Source organism: Dendrobates tinctorius, unplaced genomic scaffold (assembly GCF_039654945.1).
Source record: "Dendrobates tinctorius isolate UK_male_01 unplaced genomic scaffold, ASM3965494v1 ptg000192l, whole genome shotgun sequence".
Lineage (NCBI taxonomy): Eukaryota > Metazoa > Chordata > Amphibia > Anura > Dendrobatidae > Dendrobates > Dendrobates tinctorius.
Genome location: NW_027361859.1, coordinates 5,660,867 through 5,686,947, shown reverse-complemented (window position 1 = coordinate 5,686,947; position 26,081 = coordinate 5,660,867). Strand labels below are relative to the sequence as shown.

At 43.7% G+C, this 26,081-nt stretch overlaps 1 protein-coding gene across 2 annotated transcripts in view; it reads right to left on the bottom strand.

Moving 5' to 3' along the window:
- The window catches only part of LOC141055791 (uncharacterized), a 109,192-nt gene that overhangs the window by 61,374 nt on the left and 21,737 nt on the right, over positions 1-26,081 (bottom strand). Inside the window, exons 3-7 of one of the 2 annotated variants that reach the window (XM_073552500.1) lie at positions 21,188-21,367; positions 20,982-21,105; positions 20,801-20,898; positions 20,512-20,602; positions 12,043-13,179 (exon numbers count right to left, since the gene is read on the bottom strand). In XM_073552500.1, coding sequence (XP_073408601.1) covers positions 12,043-13,179; positions 20,512-20,602; positions 20,801-20,898; positions 20,982-21,105; positions 21,188-21,367 — 1,630 coding nt within the window. The remainder of the gene's footprint in view (positions 1-12,042; positions 13,180-20,511; positions 20,603-20,800; positions 20,899-20,981; positions 21,106-21,187; positions 21,368-26,081) is intronic. The other variant, XM_073552499.1, reaches the window with a different exon arrangement.

Here is a 26,081-nt window from a genome sequence, read left to right as displayed (position 1 = left end):
AGGGAGTGGACAAAAAATCTTACACTTTTGGAGCTTTTTCCATTGTTGGTGGCGGTGGGGATTTGGGGGGAGCAGTTGCGGAATTCCCACATTTGTTTCTGGTCAGACAATGAAAGCGTGGTTCACGTGCTGAATCACTTATCATTCCGGTTATAAAATTGATTCGGTTCATGGTATTAAAATGTTTACATTGGAATATTTGGTTCCACGGGCGTCATGTGCCAGGTATCGAAAATACTATGGCTGATTCATTGTCACGTTTTGATTTTCAGAAATTTCAGGAGCTCGCTCCAACCGCGTCACAGAGGAATGCGGTGCCCAGAGTACCTTTGGGAAATTCCGGGAACCTCCTAATGCCATTGGTCCAGGCTTCGGTTGCTTCGTCGACATGGAATGAATACGGTAAGGCATGGCAAGAGTGGATGGGATTCGTGGGTGACCTTCCGGTGGGTTTTTCTAACGAATCAAGGTTGGTAGTGACGGTGGCTTACGTTCAACATTTACATGCAATGGATGTCTCGGCAACGTTGGCTAGACACAGGTTATCAGGTTTGGCTTTTCATTTTAAGCTTCGGGGTTGGGAGGATGTTACAAAATGTTTTATTTTGCGCCAGGCCTTAAAGGGGTGGGAAAGATCGCGGGTACCGATTCAAGTAAGGCGACCTATTTCTTTTTCATTGTTGCGTAGAATTATTGGGTGTACAGCTCTTCTTTTGAATCAGCGTTGTTTTCAGTGGCATTTGGTGTGGCCTTTTTTGGGGCTCTGCGCGTCAGTGAGCTAGTGGCGCCGTCATTCAGGGTACCCGGTGGTCTTCAGCGCAGTGATGTATCCCTGTGCAATGGGGGAATTTATATTTGGATTCGGCGGCCAAAAACTGATCCTACGGGAAGCAGGTTATGGTTCTCGCTATGGTCTATTCCTGGCCCTATATGCCCCATTGCATTGGTAACAAGGTATTTGGAGGTAAGGCCAACCAATCACTTGTTTTTTGCCACGAGAACGGGTCCCCGTTAACTAGATTTCAGTTCCTGGCGGTGCTGCGTCGTATTTTATCATGCTTGGGCCTCCCTCCAGGTGATTTCGGTACGCATTCATTCAGAATCGGCGCAGCTACAGAAGCAGCTTGCGCGGGCCTCAGGGAAGAAGTAATGAAGATAGGAAGGTGGCGTTCTGCGTGTTTTTTCGAGTATATTAGGCCTGAATGTTTGTGGATGTTATTTTCTAATTCTCTTTTCGTTTCAGGTGGTGCCAGACCGAGTGTTTGGATATGGGGACATTCATTTGTTTTTTGGGCTGCGCAGAGGGCTGAGTTGCGCCCTGGTGGGAGGTCTCTGGGTTTCTATAATGTGGAAGTAAATTGGAGGGGGATTCGGGGATTATTGTGGTCACAGGTGTTGGTGACCTCCCCGGTCATTTTGGTATTGCATGCAGGGGGAAACGATTTGGGGTCCATACATCTGATGGAACTTTTAACGTTAATGCGGGCAGATATGGATAAGTTTCCTGTTTTTTTTTCCCTGTTGGTTATGGTTTGGTCCGAAATAATTCCTAGAGTGGTGAGTCGAGGCACTCGAGATTGGTCTGGGATCAAAAGGGCTCGAAGACCAGTAGATCAACGAGTATCGCGTTTTGTACATTTTAAGGGAGGCATTGTTGTAGGCACAGACAGTTAGAGGGTAATAATGCCAGGCTTCTGCGTCCGGATGGAGTACACCTAACAGATGAGGGGTTGGATATTTTCCTGTCGGGTTTGCAGGAGGGTATTGAGGAGGCAATTTTTTCTTTGGGTGGGGGGTCGTAGCTCCTTGAGGTGGTCGCTACTCCTTGGCGGAAAAGCAAGAATGAGTAACATGTGCCGGGAGTCCGGTGACATATCCACACAATTTTCCGATGGTTAATCTGGAGTGCTGCGACCTTACCCCTCCAACAATGGGTGTTAAAAAAGAGAGCTGTTGTGATTGGTTACTCTCCAATAAAATTGTTTCCGTTGAAGAGTGCGTGTTAGTGTCTTTCTTTGCGCCGGGAAAGAAGGAGAACGGGAGGTTTCTAGGTATGGACAGTCTGAGGGAGCCCGGCTTTGTATGCGGGGGGGTCCACTGACTGGCCAGCTGTGGGGTTGAAGGAGACAATTTGCCTTCTCCTTCTTTCCTAGGAGCGCATGGAAAGGGTTAAAAAGATTTAGTCGAATACCTTAATGGGGATGTGCTCATTGGCTGATGGTTCCTCCCCTTTCAGAGAGTATAAATTGAGGGGATTGGGGTTTCTTGTCCTCTTTGACCTGGTGGATCGAGAGCGGCCCTCCCTCCCTCCCGTTGGATGGTTTATTGGGATATGTTTTGGTTGTTTTGTCTCAATGTGATGAAAGTCGCAGCAGTGGCGGAAAAGCAAGAATGGGTAACATGTACCGGGAGTCCGGTGACATATCCCCACAATTTTCCGATGGTTAATCTGGAGTGCTGCGACCTTACCCCTCCAACAATGGGTGTTAAAAGAAGAGAGTTGTTGTGATTGGTTACTCTCCAATAAAATTGTTTCCGTTGAAGAGTGTGTGTTAGTGTCTTTGTTTGCGCCGGGAAAGGAGACGGGGAGGTTTATAGGTATGGACAGACATACACAGACCCGCACACACACAAATTCACAGACACCCGCAGACAGACACGCACATCTTCTCCGCCCACACATAGTCTCCGCCCACACATACTTCCTCCTGTCTTTCTGCAGCGTTTTTGGCACGCAACTCCGCAGCAAAACCACAAACCTTTTTACACCTGTGGTTTTGCTGCGGATTTGATTGACTGACTCAATGGTAGTCAATGGGTGCAGAAATGCTGCAGATCCGCAAACAGAATTGACATGCTGCGGAAAATAAAATGCTGCGAATCTGGGCGGAGCATGTGCACACCAATTCTGTAATTCCCATTAACGTTAGTTGTGCACTACATTGCGGATTTGGTGCAATTCCGTGCGTCCAAAAACGCTGCGGATCCGCAACAAAATCCACAACGTTTGCACATAGCCTTACTGATCTTGATTTAATGCTAAACCCAGATTCACCAGTTTGTATAATTGTTGGTTTTAGTGGAAAAGGTGGTTCTAGAGTGTCAGGGACCAGAATATTTGTCAGGACTTTTCTAGTCCCTCAAATCCTTGATATCACAGGCCGGGAAGGTCATGAGTAACACCCGCTGTGATCTTTGGAGCGAACAGTTCTCTGCTGCCTCCTATCATTCGGACAATTACACGATTGGCAGGGTACAGAGCTGTGAAGCTGCTTAATTAAAAGGCGAGGATCCCTCTGATGTCTAAGTGATTGACATCCCTCTGATGTCTACGATGTGTATTGTCTCCACAGAGACAATTTGAACTTTTTGATGTTCAATTTTAACCCTGTATCATGGAACAGTTCAAATAATTCTGTCAAAAAAGAACCAAAAATGTTGAAAAATATCAACAATTTCAAGATTACAAGTCCACCTCTAGAGAGCTTAAAGTTCTTTTTTCCATGGTGCGCAACATAATCAAGAAGTTTACAACCCATGGCACTGTAGTTAATCTCCCTGGATGTGGACAGAAGAGAGAAATGAATGGAAGGTTGCAATGAAGGATAGCTCGGATGGTGGATTAGCAGTCCCAACCTAGTTCCAAAGAAATTAACATTGTCCTGCATGCTCAAGGTGCATTAATGTTAAACGCTATGGCAGGAGACCTGGGAGGACCCCACTGCTGACACAGAGACATAAAAAAGCTAGACGGCAGTTTGCCAAAATGTACATAAGCCAAAATCTTTCAGGGAAAGCGTCTTCTGGACAGATGAGACCAAGATACAGGTTTTTGGAAAGCACATCATTCTGTTAACTGAAAATGGAATGAACCTGCAAAGAAAAAAATGCAGTACCTATAGTCAAACATGGTGGAGGTTCAAAGATATTTTGGGGTTGTTTTGCTGCCTTGACTGTGTGCAAGACATCATGAAATCTGAAGATTACCAAAGGATTTTTTGCTCACGATGTAGTGCCTTGGGTTTGCATCGTAGGTCATGGGACTTCCAGCAAAACAATGACCTTAAAATAGATGGAAACAAAGAGCTGGAGAGTTATGAAGTGACCAGCAATGGGTCAGAATTTAAATCTCATTGAACACCTGTGGAGAGATCTTAAAATTCCTGATAGGAGAAGGAGCCCTTCAAATATGAGAAACCTGAAGCAGTTTGAAAAAGAAGAATGGACCAAAATTCCAGTCAAGAGTTGTAAGAAGCTTGTTGATGGTTATAGGATGGATTGCAGTTGTTTATTCCAAAGGGTGTGCAATCATATATTAAGTTGAGGGTACCAACAATTTTGTCTGACTAATTTTTGGGGTTGTGTGAAATGATGTCCAATTTGTCTTTTTTCCTTTTTTTGTGTTGCTCCAATACACAAAGGAAAATAAACATGTATAACAAAACAAGTGTAATTGCAATAATTTTCTGGGAAAAATATTTCACTTTCTAGAACAATTTCAAAGGTGCCAACACTTTTGTTCATGGCTATATAAATGAAATTCTGTGGTCTGATCGACTGGGCCAATCTGCACCAAGTTAAGTACATTGGTAAATCAGACACGTAGAACAATTTAGACAAAATTTAAGCTCTCTATGAGCTACCATTCTCAAGATATTCACCAAAAAGCTCACTCCAAAAATAAATATTAATTTATGATGAAATGACTGGACCATTCCGCCCCATGTTTGCTCCGTAGGCAAACGGAGATTCAAATCTGAAGGACCTACCATTCTACACATATTCTCTCCCAAAAGAACACAAAAGCAAATATAAATTTACAATCTAAAGTTTGAATTGATCTGGACCAAATTTGTCACATTGGTAAATCAGGCACTTTGGAAGATTTTAGATTGGAGTTCCGATCCCTAGGATCTGCCTTTCTCAAGATATGTGCAAAAAAAAAATCGAAAACAAAAGCACATCTTTAAATCTCTTCAGACACCACTACAGATACATAAAATTTCAGTCCATAACTCAGCACGTAAAATGTCTATACATAATTCAGATATGTTAGCTTCATATCAGTTGTAAACTTAGTTTTTAACCACACACTCAAACAACAAGTTTAATTCATAAATTGGTATGGTTTAACTGGGAGTTACCAGAAATTTGTCTCAGGGGCATATACTTCTTCCACTGCCTGAGGTTGACCAATCATAAGCAGGCAGCAACACATGGGAAAAAAATAACATTGCCCTCCTCTCCTCATTGATCTGTGTAGAAAGACAGCACAGCTGAATTATGTACAGTGGGGGAAAAAGTATTTAGTCAGCCACCAATTGAGCAAGTTCTCCCACCTAAAAAGATGAGAAAGGTCTGTGATTGACATCATAGGTAGACCACAACTAGGAGAGTCAAAATGAGAAAACAAATCCAGAAAATCATGTTGTCTGATTTGGCAAGATTTATTTTGCAAATTATTGTAGAAATAAAGTATTTGTCCACTAACAAAAGTTCATCTCAATATTTTGTCATACAGTATATCCTTTGTTGGCAATGACAGAGGTCAAACATTTCTGTAAATCTTCACAAGGTTGGCACACACTGTTGGTAGTATGTTGGCCCATTCCTCCATGCAGATCTCCTCTAGAGCTGTGATGTTTTGAGCCTGTCGCTGGGCAACACGGACTTTCAATTACCTCCAAAGATTTTCTATGGGGTTGAAATCTAGAGACTGGCTAGGCCTTCCGGGACCTTCATATGCTTCTTACGAAGCCACTCCTTCATTGGGCGATCAAAAGATCATATCTACACCAAAATAGTATCAATAAAAATGTCAGCTCAGAACGCAAAAATAAGCCCTCATTCACATCCAGATCACGAATAATGGAGACGCTACAGATCTCAGAAAATGGCACCATGGTTTTTTTTCTTCAATGTCCCCTCCCAGACTGTCCTCACCAGAACCTATGCAAATCAGTTGGAAGAGATTGTCACCAGCTGAAAGATTCTGTGTCCTTTAACAAGGACTCTGTTTATATTGTGGTTAATGGGATCGATCTCGCACTGACTGTTCCAAACTAAAGGCCAAACAGGTAAACTTCATCCCCAAGTAGAGGAGAGAAGTTTGATTATGTGAGTAACTCTATCCTTCACTAAAAATACCGTATTTTTCAGACTATAAGACACACCACAAATTTTCAGAAGGAATACAGGGGAAAAAAATTTGTGTGTCAAATGGGGGTCCATCTTACAGTCTGAATTCAGCTTAATGGGGGGGGGGGATCTGCTGCGCTGGTGGAGCGTGGTCACAGGTGGTGTTTGGTGGTCTGGCGATGATATAACTTCCAACACAGACTGGTGCGGCAGGTTCGGCGGTGCTCGTGGTGCGAGGGCTCTGCTGACAGTTAGTGAAAGCCCTGAGCCCCCACACATCCATTGCTGCGATGCGGTGGCCTCCGGGTAAATGGCCGCCAGGGACAGCACATGCATAGATTGAGATCTCTGCACCGAGATCTTGTCTCCCGAGATTTCGGGACAAGATCTCATCTCCCGAGATCTTGAGATGAAATCTCGTTGCAGAGATCTCTATTTACGCATGCGCCGCTTCCAGCCATTTTCCCAGAGGCCACCCATCGCATCAATAGAAGTGCAGGGGCTGCAGGCTTTCACAAAATGTCGGCGAAGCCCCCGCACCACAGAGCACTGCCAAATACTGCCGCACCCGCCTAGAAAGGAGTGTTATCATCACTCTGCAGCGTTGGACTGCTGCAGAACCACCCGACTCCTGCTGCCGCCACACTACTTGTAAGTATATTCCGACTATAAGACGCACCCTCATTTTCACCCAAAAAAATTTGGGGGGAAAAAAGGGAGTCTTATAGTCCAAAAAGTAAGGTAAATTACCCATGCCTATGTCTGTTTCCTTCATTTTCTCTGTGTTCACAGGACAAGCATTCATTCATTCTGGAGAAGCAGAGAATTTCATGAACTTCTCTTTAGCCAAAAGGCCGAACATTTCTTTTGCTTCCTTGCAGATACATCTAGAGCTAATCTCCAACAAATGGCTCTGTAATTCCTGGTGGTGGCCAGTTTATTAAAAACTACTGTCAAGTGATTGCTCAACTGACGATCCTAACACGGAAGGGCACTAATTTCCGGAAGTCGTCAAAATTTGCTGTTCAATCCTTTCTAGACCTGAAAACTGATTTCTCTGCTGCTCCTGTCCTGAATCATCCTGTTGTGGACAGACCTTTCTTCCTTGAAGTGGATGCTTTTACCATTGGAGTAGGAGCGGGTCTCTGTGAAAATACCTCTAGGATGAGAAATCATATCTGTGTATTCTTCTCCAGGAAATTCTCCCAAGAAGAACAGAATTATTCCACTACTGATCATGAACTCTTAGTCATAAAATTTGGCATTTAGGATCGGCAACATCTTCTTAATGGTGCTAAGTTCGCAATGACCATCTATATTGACCACAAAAATCTGGAGTATCTGCAGTCTGTTCGTAGGCTGAATCCCCATCAAGCTCGATGGTCGCTATTTTTCTCACAATTTGATTTCACCCTCTTTTGGCTGTTAGGGACTCATTTGGAAGGAGCCATAAGAGGATTGGGGGGGTACAGTTACACACCTGTCCTGGGTATGGCTTCTACTCACTCCAGTCTGCTCAACTCTGTTGTCCTCCATGTTGGACGTTGCCAATGTCCCGGCATGCTCCCATACGATCGTTTGCCTAGTCCTATATAAAGCCCACCAAGACACACACCAGTGTCATGGTATTAAGACTCTTAGTTCTCCTGTGTCCTCCAGTGCTTCCAGTATCTGCTCCATGTCTGCATCCCGATGTCCTGTCTTCCTATGTTCTTCAATGCTTTTAGTAACTGCTCCATATCTGTTTCCCGGTGTCCTTTCTCCCAATGGTCTTCAGTGCTTCCAGTATCTGTTTCCCATGTGCCTTTCATGCCTGCTGTATGCCTGTGGCCCATGTGCTCAACCAGTCCTAGGGTTTGGAGGATAAACCTCACTATGTGAGACTAAACAGTATCATTACAAACACTTCTAGATCTTATCTCACATTCTTCTTAGTTGTGATCTTCCAGCCACACTGACTGCCATTCGATGAGACCTGGTAAGGTTCATATTGATACATAGCTTTGCAGCATCTCTACATATTAGCTGCAGACGTCAGTGATGAAAGGAGGGTGTATCTTTTTCCCTTGCATGATGCTACCTACTTACGATTGTTAACCCCATTAAAGGGAAGTACAAGCCCGCAGAGACAAATCTCTGATAACACCCAGTTAAACTATAACATAAATAGCCTTAACCCCTTAACGACCGCCGATACGCCTTTTAACGGCAGTAGTTAAGGGTACTAAAACCACAGCGCCGTTAATTCACGGCGCTGTGATTTAAGTGAATAGCGCCCCCCAGTGTCAGATTTTCTCCAGGGTCTCGGCTGCCAGGGGTAGCCGAGACCCCAGAGAACATGAATCGGTTGGTTTTTACCGACCCCGCTTTTGCGATCGCCGTTATTAACCCTATAACGGCGACCGCAAAAAAGAAAAAAAGCCGCGATTTTACATTTAATGTCTCTCTCCTCTGATGTGATCGCACATCAGAGGAGAGAGAAAGAGGATCCCCGATCCCCCCCCCGGTACCTCTCCGTGGCCCTCCGTCCCCTCCCGGTGGTCCCACGTCCCACCGGCGTCCTCCGATGGGCGCCGCCATCTTGAAAATGGTGGGCGCATGCGCAGTGCGCCCGCCGGGAATCTGCTGGCTCCGGCTGGCAGATTCCATTCATTATTCTGATCGCTATGATAAACGGTCATAGTGATCAAAATAAAAAAAATAGTACATAACCCCCCTGTTTATCACCCCTTATATAGGCAAATATAATGAAATAAAGAAAATTTTTTTTTTTTCAGTTTTCCATTAGGGTTAGGGTTAGGGTTGGGCTAGGGTTAGGGCTAGGGTTGGGCTAGGGTTAGGGTTGGACTAGGGTTAGGGTTGGGCTAGGGTTAGGGTTGGGCTAGGGTTGGGCTAGGGTTGGGCTAGGGTTAGGGTTGGGCTAGGGTTAGGGTTGGGCTAGGGTTAGGCTAGGGTTAGGGCTCGGGTCACGGCTAGGGTTAGAATTAGGGTTAGGGCAAACTAGGATTAGGGTTAGAATTAGGATTAGGGTTGGGATTAGGGTTAGGGGTGTGTTGGGGTTAGGGTTGGAGCAAGAATTGAGGGGTTTCCACTATTTACCAACTTTGGGGGTCTAAAAATTGGGGTCTAAAAAATCACTTTTGTGGAAATAAAAAAGACTTTTTATTTTCACGGCTCTGCATTTATACACTTTTGTGAAGCGCTTGGGGGTTCAAAGTGCTCACCACACATCTAGATAAGTTCCTTAGGGGGTCTAATTTCCAAAATGGGGTCACTTGTGGGGGGTTTCCACTGTTTAGGCCCATCAGGGGCTCTGCAAACGCAGCATGATGCCTGCAGACCATTCCATCAAAGTCTACATTCCAAAATGGCACTCCTTCCCTTTCGAGCTCTCCCATGCGCCCAAACAGTGGTTCCCCCCCACATATTGGGTATCGGCGTACTCAGGACAAATCGCACAATAACTGTGCGGGTATGATTTCTCCTGTTACCCTTGTAAAAATAAAAATTTGGGGGCGAAAAGATCATTTTTGTGGAAAAAAAATGGATTTTTTATTTTCACGGCTCTACGTTATAAACTTCTGTGAAGCACTTGAAGGTTCAAAGTGCTCACCACACATCTAGATAAGTTCTTTAATGGGTTTAGTTTCCAAAATGGGGTCACTTGTTGGGGGTTTCCACTGTTTAGGCCCATCAGGGGCTCTGCAAACGCAACATGATGCCCGCAGACCATTCCATTAAAGTCTACATTCCAAAATGGCACTCCTTCCCTTCCAAGCTCTCCCATGCGCCCAAACAGTGGTTCCCCCCCACATATGGGGTACTAACATACTCAGGACAAATCGCACAACAACTGTGCGGGTATGATTTCTCCTGTTACCCTTGTAAAAATAAAAATTTGGGGGCGAAAATATCATGTTTGTGGAAAAAAAAATAGATTTCTTATTTTCACGGCTCTACGTTATAAACTTCTGTGAAGCACTTGAAGGTTCAAAGTGCTCACCACACATCTAGATAAGTTCCTTAATGGGTCTAGTTTCCAAAATGGGGTCACTTGTTGGAGTTTTCCACTGTTTAGGCACATTAAGGGCTCTCCGAACGCAACATGGCATCCGATCTCAATTCCAGCCAATTCTGCGTTGAAAAAGTCAAACGGCGCTCCATCACTTGCGAGCTCTGCAGTGTGCTGAAAAAGTAGTTTACCCCCACATATGGGGTATCGGCGTATTCAGAAGAAATTGTACAACAAATTTTGTGGTTGGTTTTCTCTTTTAACACTTGTGAAAATAAAAAAATTGGTTCTGAAGTAAATTTTTTGCAAAAAAAAGTTAAATGTTAATTTTTTCCTTCCACATTGATTTAGTTCCTGTGAAGCACATAAAGGGTTAGTAAACTTCTTGAATGTGGTTTTGAGCACCTTGAGGGGTCTAGTCTTTAGAACGGTGCCACTTTTGGTTATTTTCTGTCATGTACATCCCTCAAAATGACTTTAAATATGATGTGGTCCCTAAAAAAAATGGTTTTGTAAATTTTGTTGTAAAAATGAGAAATCGCTAGTCAACTTTTAACCCTTATAACTTCCTAACAAAAAAAAAATTTGCTTCCAAAATTGTGCTGATGTAAAGTAGACATGTGGGAAATGTTATTTATTAAGAAATTTGTGTGACACATCTCTCTGATTTAAGGGTATAAAAATTTAAAGTTTTAAAATTGCAAAATTTTCTAAATTTTCGCCATATTTCCGTTTTTTTCATAAATAAACACAAGACTTATCGAAGAAATTTTACCACTAACATGAAGTACAATATGTCACGAAAAAACAATCTTAGAATCATCGGGATCCATTAAAGCATTCCAGAGTTATAACCTCATAAAGGACAGTGGTCAGAATTGTAAAAATTGGCCTGGTCATTAAGCTGCAAACTGGCTCTGTCGCTAAGGGGTTAACTGTACAAGCTAATATCTCTGCAACGGAGAGGGAAAATTAAAAACATAAAATTTTTACTCAGCTCTACAGCCACTATTCCATGATGTGGTCAGTTGAAATGCTCAAACTGGTGAAAGGCCCTCTGAAAACTTTATAGAGCTAGGTAAAGCTGGATTATTATACTACTCTCCTATAAAAGGATATGTTAAAAAACAGGAAAGTGTCTTAACAAACCAAGATCCTTAATGTAATTCTTCCCTCATTAATTTTATACAAACCATACCAGCTCTTTCTCAACTACACAGGTCCTACTGCAATATTGTAGCTTATACACAATACCAACGATAGGTACAAACAGATGGATATTAGTATTAAAAGCAGTTGTTTATTAATCATTGCTTAAAAGTTTTAAAGAGGTGGTCCGATGCCTCTCTCTTCTATGTGTTCTGGTATCAGGTGCAGGTAGATTCTGTTGAACTTGATTAGGACAGTTGAAGAAAGAGCCATCCAGTCCCCAGTTGGTCTTATCTGACTATTGAAACACCATAATTATAAGATCTGGAATGCTTGGTGTCTAAAGTTTGCCTCAGCAACTGTCCCGATCATGTATACAATAGAATTGCTGGTCAACCCCTTTAAGATGCAGTTGTAGTGTTCAGAAAAAAGTAAAGTCTTCTATATACATGGTGAAATATTTAGGATTGTTATATGTATTACACTTGCTGATGTTTATTGGTCATTGCATACAGCACATTTCCTAATCATTATCATTTATTGCTCCAAATTGCTTTCCCTTTTAGACTTGTGACTTAACTTTTACTGCAACTTTTCTTGTACACTTCACCAATAAAATAATTTTATAAAATGTGCAATGGTTACTTCCCTGTGTAATTTCTCTGATGTGTAAGAAAATATAATTTGTTAAACATTTTACAGTTCTCAATATGGAAATGACTTCTCTGTGTGTATTCTCAGATGTGCCCCAAGATTTGATTTGTTGGTAAAACCTTTCCCTTTTGGACATAAAAATGGCTTCTCCCCGGTGTGAATTCTCTTATGTCTAAGAAGATTTGTTTTGTCGGTAAAACATTTTCCACATTCTGGACATGAAAATGGCTTTTCCCCTGTGTGACTTCTCTGATGTGTAGAAAAATTTGCTTTCTTGTTAAAACACTTCCCACATTCTGAACATGAAAATGGCTTCTCCCCTGTGTGGATTTTCTTATGTGCAACAAGACTTGTTTTGACAGTAAAATATTTCCCACATTCTGGACAAGAAAATGGCTTCTCCCCAGTGTGAGTTCTCTGATGTACAGTAAGACTTTCTTTCCTAGTGAAAAATTTTCCACATTCTGAACATGAAAAAGGCTTCTCTCCCGTGTGAGTGCTTTTATGTTTAATGAGATCTCCTTTGCAATTAAAAGATTTCCCACATTCTTCACATGAAAATGGCTTCTCCCCAGTGTGAATTCTCTGATGTACAGTTAGACTTGTTTTCTTAGTAAAACAGTTCCCACATTCAGAACACGAAAATGGCTTCTCTCCCATGTGAGTGCTTTTATGCTTATTGAGATTTCCTTTGCAAGCAAAACATTTACCACATTCTTCACATGAAAATGGCTTCTCCCCTGTGTGAATTCTCTGATGTACAGTAAGACTTGCTTTCTTAGTAAAACAGTTCCCACATTCTGAACACGAAAATGGTTTCTCCCCCGTGTGAGTTCTTTTATGTGTAATGAGACTTCCTTTGCAAGTAAAACATTTCCCACATTCTTCACATGAAAATGGCTTCTCCCCTGTGTGAATTCTCTGATGTACAAAAAGACTTGCTTTCTTAGTAAAACAGTTCCCACATTTTGAACATGAAAATGGTTTCTCCTCTGTATGAGCTTTTTGATGTTCAGCATCCTTTCTGTTATTCTCATTTTGCTTAACAGTCTGTAATGTATTAGAAGATGGAACCTCTTGATAAGGAATAGATGATATATTTTTGCTGTGAAGGGCTGGCGGTTTACCTGGAATAATGTGATGCTCTTCATATATATATGGTGTGATACCATAATCAGCTGTTTCAGAATCAGTAAATGTCAGATGTCCCTCTGATGTACAGTCATCTGCCAAGAAATAAAATATTTATTTTTTCATAATGGGGTCCTTTGGAAACAAATTGCATTAAAATTCAATTACTAGCTGACAAAGACTTGGGAACAAACTGTAGACTTCAATGCAAGGAGTAGTAGATTATGATATTAAGCCAAGAAGTTGTACAATTTTTAACCTCTCTTATAATGCTACCTTTTTTATATACCATAGCTTTATATTTCCTGTGCTTGTCACCAAATTTTTCTAATGAAATGATCAGTGAAAAATTATAAAGAGGCCTGTAAGTCAGTACTATTAGGTGGTATCTGTCTCATACACTCCCTGATAGCTACATGGAGCAAAACAAAAGGGAGGAGCAGGATGGTCGTGTATAAAGAAGCCATGACTTTAGAGCAGGTGTAAGGTTGGACAAGTACATGTATTATTGCATGTATTTGCATTACCAAAATTAAGAAGCAAAGAGAAATAAAAGGAGGACAAGTGAAACATTGACTTTTGAGACATAAATGGGAACACTGGGAACCTGAAAATTAATCTGAAGCAGTGTCGTTATCCTGTCATGATTGCCAGTCTCTGATCTTTGGGCAATCACTCAGCTTAATTACATAAAGTGTATTGTATATTCCTTCCAGAAAAGTATGGCCATTTCTGCATTAACATGAGTTTTAGTTTCTTTGCCCAAAGTACTAAAGCTCATGAAAAATATATTAAGCAGGAGTTTAAAAAAATGGGACACAACAAATATAAAGCTGTTCATCTAGAAAACAGATATTTATACGTACAATATCTGTTATACTGTCTCATGATTATGCTATAACGTACTTGGCATCTAACTGCACTTCTCTTCATACCAGCTGCATTAACCCCTTCCCGACCTTTGATGCCACGTAGGAGTCATGAAAGTCGGTGCCAATCCGACCAATGATGCCTATGTGGTGTCATCGAGAGATCGCGTTCCTGCGGTTCAGGTGACCAGGATCAATGAAAGGTCACCCGACCCTCAGGTACAGGAGGACCTGTGCTTCACCCAGGGGGGGTGGCTTTGACCCCCCCGTGGCTACGGTCGCTCTGATTGGCTGTTGAAAGTGAAACAGCCAATCAGAGAGATTGTAATATATCACCAATGAAACTTGGTGAAATATTACAATCAAGCCATGGCCGATGCTGCAATATCATCGGCCATGGCTGAGACTGCAATCTGCCCCCCCCACACCGACTGACGGTGGCGATCTGCCACCGCTGTCAGTATTTGCTCCCCCTCTCCTGCCCTCCGCTACCCCCGCCTTCCGATCACCCCCTTCCCCCCTCCGGTACCTCCCGAATCCCGGTGCCTCCCGGTGTCCCTCCAATCTTCATCCATGGGCGCTGCCATCTTCCAAAATGGCAGGTGCATGCGCTCGCCAAATCTGCCAGCCGGCAGATTCATTCATTCAAGGTACATTTTGATCACTGTGATAGACCCTATCACAGTGATTAAAATAAAAAAAGTAAATAAACCCCCCCGTTATCATCCTGATAGGTAGGGAAAAATAATGAAACAAAGAAAATATGTTTATTTTTCCATTAGGGTTAGAATTAGGGTTGGAATTAGGGTTAGGGTTGGAATTATGGTTAAAATCAAGGTTAGGGGTGTATTGGGGTTAGGGTTGGGAATAGGGTTAGGCTTGTGGTTAGGGTTATGGTTAGGGTTGGGATTAGGGGTGTGTTGGGGTTGTGGTTAGGGCTGTGTTGGGGTTAAGGCTGAGTTAGAATTGAGGGGTTTCCACTATTTAGGCACATCAGGGGGTCTCCAAACACAACATGGCACCACCAGTGATTCCAGCCAATTTTGCGTTCAAAAAGTCAAACAGTTCTTTCTCCTTTCCGAGCCCTGATGTGTGCCAAAACAGTGGCATCAGTGTACTCAGGAAAAATTGCACAACAACTTTAGGGGTCCAATTTATCCTGTTACCCTTGGTAAAATAAAAGATTGGGGGCTAAAAAATTATTTTTGTGGAAAAAAAATGATTTTTTATTTTCACAGCTCTGCATTATAAACTTCTGTGAAGCACTTAGGGGTTCAAAGTGCTCATCACACATATAGATAAGTTCCTTGAGGGGGTCTAGTTTCCAAAATGGGGTCACTTGTGTTTTTTTTTACTGTTTAGGCACATCAGGGGCTCTGCAAATGGAACATGACGCCCGCAGACCACTCCATCAAAGTCGGCATTTCAAAACGTCACTACTTCCCTTCCGAGCCCCGACGTGTGCCCAAACAGTGGTTCCCCTCACATATGGGGTACCAGCGTACTCAGGACAAACTGGACAACACCTTTTGGGGTCCAATTTCTCCTATTACCCTTGTGAAAATAAAAAATTGCGGGCTAAAAAAATCATTTTTTGAGGAAAAAAAATATTTTTTATTTTTTTATTTTCACGGCTCTGCATTATAAACTTCTGTGAAGCACTTGGGAGTTCAAAGTGCTCATCACACATCTAGATAAGTTCCTTGAGGGGTCTAGTTTTCAAAATGGGGTCACTTGTGGGGGGTTTCTACTGTTTAGGCACATCAGGGGCTCTGCAAATGGAACATGACACCCGCAGACCATTCCATCAAAGTCGGCATTTTAAAACGTCACTACTTCCCTTCTGAGCCCCGTTGTGTGCCCAAACAGTGGTTCCCCCCACATATGGGTTACCAGCGTACTCAGGACAAACTGGACAACAACTTTTGGGGTCCAATTTCTCCTGTTACCCATTTGAAAATAAAAAATTGCTGGCTAAAAAATGATTTTTTGAGGAAAAAAAAAATGATTTTTTATTTTCACGGCTCTGCGTTATAAACTTCTGTGAATCACTTGGGGGTTCAGAGTACTCACCACATCTAGATAGGTTCCTTGGGGGGTCTAGTTTCCAAAATGGGGTCACTTGTGGGGGGGCTCCAATGTTTAGGCACACAGGGGCTCTCCATACGCAACATGGTGTCCACTAACGATTGGAGCTAATTTTCCATTCAAAAAGTGAAATGGCGCTTCTTCCCTTCTGAGCCCTGCCGTGCGCCCAAACAGTGGTTTATGACTACATATGAGGTATCGGTGTACTCAGGAGAAATTACCCAGCAAATTTTAGGATCCATTTTATCCTGTTGCCCATGTGAAAATGAAAAAATTGAGGCTAAAAAAATTTTTTGTGAAAAAATACTTTTTCATATTTACGGATCAATTTGTGAAGCACCTGGGGGTTTAAAGTGCTCACTATGCATCTAGAAAAGTTCCTTGGGGGCTCTAGATTCCAAAATGGGGTCACTTGTGGGGGTGCTCTAATGTTTAGGCACACAGGGACTCTCCAAACGTGACATGGAGTCCGCTAACGATTGGATCTAATATTCCATTCAAAAAGTCAAATGGCGCTCCTTCCCTTCCAGGCCCTACCGTGCAGCCAAACAGTGGTTTATGACCACATATGAGGTATCGGTGTACTCAGGAGAAATTTCCCAACAAATTTTAGAATCCATTTTATCCTGTCGCCCATGTGAAAATGAAAAAAACTGAGGCTAAAAGAAATTTTTTGTGAAAAAAAGTACTTTTTTTTTACGGATCAATTTGTGAAGCACCTTGGGGTTCAAAGTGCTCACTATGCATCTACAAAGATAAGTTCCTTGGGGTGTCTAGTTTCCAAAATGGGGTCACTTGTGGGGGAGCTTCAATGTTTAGACACACAGGGGCTCTACAAACACGACATGGCAACCGCTAAATATTCCAGCATATTTTCCATTCAAAAAGAAAAATGGCGCTCCTTCCCTGTCCACTTTTTCCTTTCACATTGCTTTAGTCCCTGTGAAGCACCTGAAGGGTTAATAATCTTCTTGAATGTAGTTTTGAGTAGCTTGAGAGGGTCAGTTTTTAGAATGGTGTCACTTTTGGGTATTTTCTGCCATATAGACCCCTCAAAGTGACTTCAAATGTGAGGTGATCCCTAAAAAAATGGTTTTGTAAATTTTGTTGTAAAAATTAGAAATTGCTGGTCAACTTTTAACCCTTATAACTTCCTAACAAAAAAAATGTGTTTCCAAGATTGTGCTGATGTAAAGTGGACATGTGGGAAATGTTATTTATTAACTATTTTGTTTCACATAACTCTCTGATTTAACAGAATAAAAATTAAAAATTTGAAAATTTCGAAATTTTCAAAATTTTCACCAAAATTCCATTTTTTTCACAAATAAACGCAAAAATTATCGACCTAAATTTACCACTAACATGAAGCCCAATATGTCACGAAAAAACATTCTCAGAATCGCTAGTAACCGTTGAAGCGTTCCTGAGTTATTACCTCATAAAGGGACACTGGTCAGATTTGCAAAAAATGGACAGGTCATTAAGGTCAAAATAGGCTGGGTCATGAAGGGGTTAATAGAGTCCATGGCCATGCTGGTGGGGATGCTGCATGATGCACGTGGTTTCCCAATCTAACTGCCTGCATGGCAGATTAACCACTCTATTTGTATAGAAAACTGGCTCTGTTTTGTGATTGTGAGTGTTGCTTCTTGGTTCTGACTCAGCTTGTTGTCTGACCTGGCTTCTGGGTTGTCCCCCAATCTGTCTATACACTTGTTGCTGATCTCTAGACTCCCTTCTATTTTGCTTCCCATCCTGGAGTTGGAATCGTAAATGGTAAATACCAAAAATCTCTTGGACTCAGTGCTTGGTTTCACCCTGACCAAGCTTACTGCGTTTTGCCTCACTTTGCTGGTAAGCATAATAGCCATTATAATAATTGTAATCCTAAGGCCTGTTTCACACTTCAGTTGTTTGACATCAGTCAAAATCCGCCGTTTTGCAAAAAAAAACGGATCCGCCATTTTTTTTGGCGGATCCATTTTTTTCCCCATTGACTTGCATTAGCTGTGGATTTTGATGGATGGTCGTCCGTTCCATCTGTTTTTTGACGGATCCGTTATAATTTTGGCGTCCACTGTCTGGAGTGGACGGACAATGAAACGTTTTTTGTCTGCGTTAAAACAGCGGATAGCAACGGATCCGTCGCTGTCCGCGATGCGTTATAATGGACGCCTATGGGCGACGGATCCGTTGCCAACTGTTAATTGACGGTATCCACCAACGGATCCGCCTTTTTATACTGAGCTTGCCCGGAAGAATTTCCTTTCATGACATTTAACCTCAAAACCCGTTCTGGCAGCCAAAAAAAATCTCTCTCTCTCTTCTCTCCCTCCTCTCCCTCTCTGTCCTTTTCCAGAGTCCTATTGCTTTAAATTTCAGTCATTGGTGGCTGAAACGGATTTATCAAAAAACGGATCCAGTGCATCCATTTGGTGTCAAACGGAAACGGATCCGTTTTTTTAATCCTTGGCAGATTTCAACTGATGTCAAAAAACTGAAGTGTGAAACAGGCCTAACAAGATAACTGGCCAATTCGGTTAGAATGGACCGTCTGCAAACTATGGTGGATGAATTTCATGACAAGTTTCAGCTGGAGTGTGAATTGGCCAAAGTCAAATTTAAGTATCCCTTAATGCTGATACTGTTCCTGAACTCAAAATAATTTTACCTGTTTATTTCTAGAGATTAAAAGAAATTCTTCCTTTTCCGTGAAAGTTGTGCATTTTCTGCCCTCAATCCTCTGACTCTGAACCACTTGATAGACTATTTTTTTTTTATTACAAGAAAATCCTCAGATGTGGGCGATCTTTCTGCCATCTGTGTCTTGAGATTTGTTATGTGTGGAAACCTTTGATGACCGAAACAGAATAACAGTGCAGAGTGGGAAATTTTTGCTCTTTTTGATTAGAGAGTTGGCTACAAATTCTCAGTGTAATGATCTTAGGATTTGATGTCAATTTCTTCTCGGAGTCTTTGAGGAAATCTACCTAGATGAAAAGATATTTCCTTGATTTATCCAAGATTTTGTTGCTATGTTTGTTCAATTTAATTGAAGGCTACTGGGATGTTGAAATTGTCCCTGACTGTCTTAGAGAGATAGACAGAGAGAGACATTATCCACAAAATGCACTCTATACAGAGAATGTCACGCTGTGACGGTCTTCGGTAAGGAAGGGGGCCTCAAACTGTCCCTGAAACTGGGACTCAAACTATACCTATTGAAGTTAGAGAGGCCGAGTCTCTGACTTTTATATACTCCTGTACAACCCTGATATGTCCAAATGAGGCATGGGACAGAAATATAAAGTAAACAAGACACAAAGACAAAACAGGGATAATAGAAAACCTCTATCAGCTTAGGTTCTACTTGCATTTTGTCTTTAGTCTCTAACAAGATCATTCAGCTCAATTCCAGAACATAGACCGTTTTTCTGTTCCTGTATTAGAACTTTATTCTTTTTGTTGCTTTACGAGTCATATTTTTCCTAGAACCAGACTATCTCTGCTTTATTTGACCTTGAAGTTTGTGGTTGTTGCCGGATCGGGCAATAGAGGCAGCTCCTCTTTCGGTGTCGCTGAGATCGGTGTTATCTCTGATCATGGCTGTTACTTTGGGTGCTCGTTGGTTAGTCAAAAGTATTTTAAGGCATCCAGTTTGACATCTTAATCAAGGTGATCACAGAGGCTTAGAAGCAGTTCCTGGGCAATCATTGTGTTTAATAGTAGGCTACAGAGTGTGATCGGCCTCAGCACCGTATTGTACAATTACATCAAGGTACATGAAGCGGTAAGATCTTCACTGTGATCTACATTCATGAGAATAATTAAGTTCAACAATGGGCAGCAGTCGTATAAAAAAGGTAGCCAAGCCCTGTTCGCGACCGAAGATTAACACAGCTATCTCCAATGATTAGGTCTACCAGTAGGGACAAGGGTGACTGACTCTTTATAAACAAGCTAGTTATGCCACTGCTGCTGCATGCCTGTTTATCATGATCCAAACTTTAGTGAATAAGCAGCCAGTGCTAAAGACATCTCCTGCCTGTCCATTATGTTTCAAACTGCACTACAGCTGCTGCTAATTCCGTTAAACAGGCAGAAATAATTTTCCTTTTTATTATGTTCCATACTGTACTGCCCCTGAGTAGGAACCTTGCCCTGCACAGAATATATACCAAAAAACTCCCAAAAAGGGATAATTTTTGGACAGTTAAAAGGAGTCATTGTTTCTTCACAGCTACCAATGTCCTTCTCTTGTAAGGGATGCCTACCCACCATAAAATAAAATAAAAATAGCAAGATATTAAACAGATGACCACAAAAATTTAATTACTCACAACTAAAATTAGGCATTGTTTTTCATTTGGCATAAATAGTGGTGCAAAACATAATATGAATTCAATAAAATCAAAGTCATATTTGTACCAACTAGTGAATAAGTAAAATATAGAGGCCACTACTCACCTGCGAGGTCATCTGGAAAAATCTCCTCTTTACACCGCTCATCACCTCTCACATATGTCTCTGTAGTATTAATATGGGTCAGATCTTCACCCTGAAACAAATATTGTAAAAGTCACTGACAGATGGTGAAGTCACAACTATGATCAGTTCTAATTCTGCCATCTCCACCGTTCTCATTACACAAGTATAAAACATATAATACTGATGGATAAAACAAGACTGAGCACAAGACCTTCACAACTGTCCACACATCATAGGGGAGATCTCAGGACACCTTCTCTCCATCTACCTGATGATCTTGAGGAACTTTGGGATCTTCTAGTTTACAGTCCTGTGGAAGAAGAGGACGGGGACATCTCTCTGGTGTTGTCTTCTTACTGGATAGATCTGGAGGAAACACATACAGGGATAGAATTAATTCTTTACATACAGATAATGATAGGCCGTATGTATTTAGTCCTGTCTATTACCTGGTGATGTGAGGGGCTGGGGAACCTCCATCATGACGTCCTTGTAAAGATCTTTGTGTCCTTCTAAGTACTCCCACTCCTCCATAGAGAAATAGACAGCGACATCCTGACACCTTATAGGAATCTGACACATACAATGATACCGTCATACAGCGATCCCTTCATAGTGTTACTGTATAATATCCGAGGATTCCTAGCAGTGTCACCTCTCCAGTCAGCAGCTCAATCATCTTGTAGGTGAGTTCTAGGATCTTCTGGTCATTGATGTCCTCGTGTATCAGGGAGTGAGGTGGAGGCCATGTGATTGGGCTCATGGGTCTTCCCCATAACTCAGAAACAGGGTCCTGACAGCGCTCACTAGAGGTCTTCTTCACTACTGTGTAATCCTGGTTATGGAGAGAAACATTAATAAATCTCATTGCAGACATTTCCAGAGTCCTCACCTCTCTATTTCTGTCCATCTATTATTTCCATAGATAAAAATGATGTAATTGTGACTAGGGATGAGCAGAAACTTTGATGTTCGGGTTTACAAAGTTCGGCCGAACTGTAGGTAGTTCAATGTTTGGTTCAGTATTTGATTTTGACCCTGAACTCAAATCCAATAGAAGTCAAATAGGACCTGAATTCCTGTGCTGTCAAATGGTCATAGTAAAGGCCAGAGGGCTGCAAAAGGAATCTAAATAGGGTAAGAGCAGGACAACTGCCCTGAAAACAAATGTGGATAGGGAAATTACTTAAAATAACATAGAATTAAACAAAAAATAGATATATTCATGTCCAAGTGGAGGGTAAGGTGGAAGTGGACGCAGCGGTGTAGATGGAGGAGGCAAAGGAGGAGTAATCCAACACTGTTTGTGTTTTTTGGTGGGTTTTTTGTTATAGAAGTGACTTAAAAGAATCTAGAATTAAGAAAACAAAATATAACAATCTACAATGAGGAGGCATAGGTCCAAGTGGAGGAGGAGGTGGATGTTGTGGTGTAGGTGTGTAAGGAGAAAGACCGGACCACGGGTACCTGCATGCCGAGTCCGAAACTAGGAAGACTGCGTCCTCTGTTCCCGGGGGACAGCTTTGAGGAGGCGGACCTTCCCCTGCAGCCTGAGGGAAGCCTGAGTGGGAGGGACCTTCCTGCAGACCAGAAGAGGCGGGGAAAGAGAGGTAGAAAGCGCGCGCAGCAGCCGGGATATAAAAAAGAGAAAAGTGTGCGAAGGACGGGACTTTGGCGCAAATGCAGAGCAGCGCGCAGTGTGGTAAGCGGCGCGCTGGGCTGCCCCTTCCCTCACTAAGTACCGGCATTGCGGCAGGGTCTGACCGCCTAGAGCGAGACCGCTGCCAGGAGAGAAGCCGGGTGCAGAACAGAGCAGAGCCGTACACACAGGACAGGGTAGAGCCATGCACACAGGAGAGAGCAGAGCCAGCCATGCAGAACCACAGAGAGAAAAGTGCCCCGTCGAGGGAGCACCAGCATTGTGCAGGCCAGCGTCCGTCATTCCCCGTCACCAGCAGGGGAGACCAGAGGGGGCTCGCTTGACTGAGACTGTGAGGAGAGTTATGCAGGAGTCACATCGGGCTTAGACAGTACAGTGGCCCGTAACCTTGTAGGCATCTACAGTATATGGACTAGGGGCAGTGGAAGGTACCGGAGACCGACCACTGTTACCAGAAGAAGGGGTATCGTTTGCTTGCTGGACCACATTAATAAGGACACCGCGTCGGCCGTTGCCGGCGCCATTGAGTTTGCAGCAGGAGCTGCAGTTTAAGTACTTCCTGACATCTGTGCTTATGCACCGCCGTTATTTTGAACCGTTGTTCTTCACCTTAAGAATATCCTTTGATTTAATGTACTGTTTGTCTTCTCTGTATAAATGTGTGTCTCCCTACATCTTTCTCCATTCCTGCTGTTTAACCATTTACCTCCCTGAGTGGAGTATTCCCCTGTAAATAAACCTGTTAACCCTTGCTCTGCCTGCGTCCTGTCACTGCATCCCACATTCCAGCTTGTAACCTTACACTTGGCGTAGTCGGCAGGATGCAGTCTACGGGAGCAGGGGTGGCAGACCAAGCGGTTGGGGGTGTTCCAAGGGCCAGTATACCACTGGGGACAATTTTGAGTAATCTCCCCAAGTTTACAGGGAGCAACGTTCTGTTAAGGAGTTGGACTGAGCGGGTCAGGGGAATGATAAGAATGTACCTCATGACTTCTGCGTTAGTGGCGGAGGTTGCCCTGATGCTTTTAGATGGAGAGACCAGGGATTTTGTCATGCTACGACCTCCACATGAGCGAGACACCTTTGACAAAGTACTGCAAATACTTGAAGAGACACATGGAGACCCCACGGACATAGGGGAGTTATGCACGTGCTTACTTAGGCATATTCAAAGAGAGGGGGAAACTGTGACGCAGTACATGAAAGTGCTACAGGCGTTACACACTGCAATTCTTAAGAAAGACAGCATAGGCATTGGACCCCCTGACATATTGCTGCGAGACCAGTTGGTGACAGGTCTGAGAGATGTGCCGCTTGGGCGGGTGTTGCGTGAGCGCCTGCGAGCTAACCTGCACATGACTTTTACAGAAATTGGGGCAGTGGCACGCATAGGCGAATAGGGGCAGGGGGTTGCAGCCTTGATAGGGATGGTCTGGTGTTGCAGAGTACCCAGTCCAAACGAGGAAGAGCCAATGTGGATCCACGAATTACGGCAGGGAATACAGAAGGTATGGGAAAAAGTTGAAAAGCTGGAGGAAGCTCTTACGGCTGTCTTAGACTCCCGTGCCATACCCCAAGATGACTCGCAGCAAAACCTAAAGGAAGATAGGGGAGAGGTGCGGAGTATCAGCGGTACCCCAGCAGTTGTCCTGAAATTTGCTTCCAGGTCGTGGAGTGAAGAAAGAATGCAGAGGGGGCATGCTTCCCAGAGGGGACGGCGATCCAGACCGAAGCTCCCACCAGACAAGCGCAGAAATGGGTGTTGGACGTGTGGAAGAATGGGACACCTGTGCAGAAGTTGCCCTACCCGAAACAGACGACGGAGAAGATCCACTCATCCCTCCGAGGGTCCTGCAAGTTGGAGAGAACGCCGTCCCTGGGAGAAATGGTAAGGCGAGACGAGAGCAACCGACCCCAGAGCCAGACAGAGCCATGACATTGGGCGCAGAGAAGAGATGGAGAAGGGGTCGAATGTCTACAGTGATGTGTCTGCGTTGGTCAGGGGCGTGGAGGCGAGCCTGGTGGAACTCCAACTTGCTTCTGAAGGTTCCGTCTGTGAGACTCAGCCTGAAGGAACAGAAGGGACGTCCACCCGAGAAGACCACCAAAGTGTTTTGCTACCTTGCCTACCACAAGTTCCAGAAGGAGGGGAGAAAGTGCCACGTGTTCTTGCGACGCTCATTCCCGAGGTTTCCGATGGTGAGAAGGAAGAACCACTTGTCCCATTCTCTGAAGTGAAAAGTTTTCCACCCACCAGCCCAAGGGATCCTAACCACGTAGAGGAGATGCAAGGTATGCCTGAGATGTTTCCTCCTGCAGCTATGGACTATAAAGAGGGAGAATCTCTCGACGTGTCATACATTGACCCAGAAGAAGAACAGGCCTTGGAGATTGCTGGTCCATGGGACCTGGATGAACCCCCCGTTCCCTGCCACTCAACCTGAAGTTTGGAGTGACCCTAATGAGCTTTACTGGCAGAATTTGATGTGGGAGAGGCAGGAGCGGATGCAGAAATTGTGGGCATCTGTCGGACCGCAGAAGAGCATAATAGAGTACAAAAAGTCCTCGCCTGTGAAATGGCGAGCTAAAAGAGAGGGAGAATGTAAGGAGATAGACCGGACCGCGGGTACTTGCATGCCAGTTCCGGAACTAGGAAGGCTGCGTCCTCTGGTCCCGGGGGACAGCTTTGAGGAGGCGGACCTTCCCTGCATGCTGAAGGAAGCCTGAGTGGAAGGGACCTTCCTGCAGACCCAGAGAGTCGGGGAGAGATAGGTAGAAAACACGGGCAGCTGCCAGGATATAAAAAGGACAAGCATGCGAAGGATGGGACTTTGGAGCAAGCGCAGAGCAGTGAGCGGCGCGCTGGGCTGCCCCTTCTCTCACCGAGTACTGGCATTGCGGCAGAGTCCAACCGTCTAGAGCAGGACCGCTGCCAGGAGAAAAGCTGGGTTCAGAACAGAGCAAAGCCATGCGCACAGGAGAGAGCAGAGCCGGCCGTGCAGAAGCCACAGAGAGAGGTGCCCCATCGAGGGAGCACCAGCATTGTGCAGGCCAGCGTCCACCATTCTCCATCACCAGCAGGGGGGACCAGAGGGGGGAGAGTATCATGCAGGGTGTGTCGGTGACTACCAGAAAGCAAGATGCAGAACGTACTGTGTCCGTGAGTACTACACACGTGCCTCTTAAGAGAGACACTTGCACCCTGACTGGGTCAGTAAATACCTGCCGAGCCACATTAGGTTCGTACAAGACCGTGACCTGTGCTACCGTCAGCCACTGTGGGCTCGCTTGACTGAGACTGTGAGGACACTTGCACAGGAGTCATGTCGGGCTTAGACAGTACCGTGGCCAATACCCTTGTAGGCATCTGCAGTATATGGACTAGGGGAAGTGGAAGGTACCAGAGACCGACCACTGTTACCAGAATAAGGGGTATTGTTTGCTTGCTGGACCCCATTAATAAGGACACCACGTCGGCCGTTGCCGGCACCATTGAGTTTGCAGCAGGAGCTGCAGTTTAAGGACTTCCTGACATCTGTGCTTATGCACCGCCGTTATTTTGAACCGTTGTTCTTCACCTTAAGAATATCCTTTGATTTACTGTACTGTTTGTCTTCTCTGTATAAACGTTTGTCTCCCTACATCTTTCTCCATTCCTGCTGTTTAACCCTTTACTTCCCTGCATGGAGTATTCCCCTGTAAATAAACCTGTTAACCCTTGCTCTGCCTGCGTCCCGTCACTGCATCCCACGTTCCTGCTTGTTACCTTACAGGTGGAAGAGGCAAGGGAAGAGTAATCCAATACTGTTTTCAGCTGGAGGTGGTAGACATTGCGGTCTGGGTGCTAGATTAGGATGTGTAAGGTTGCCAACACTGTTTTTATATTTGG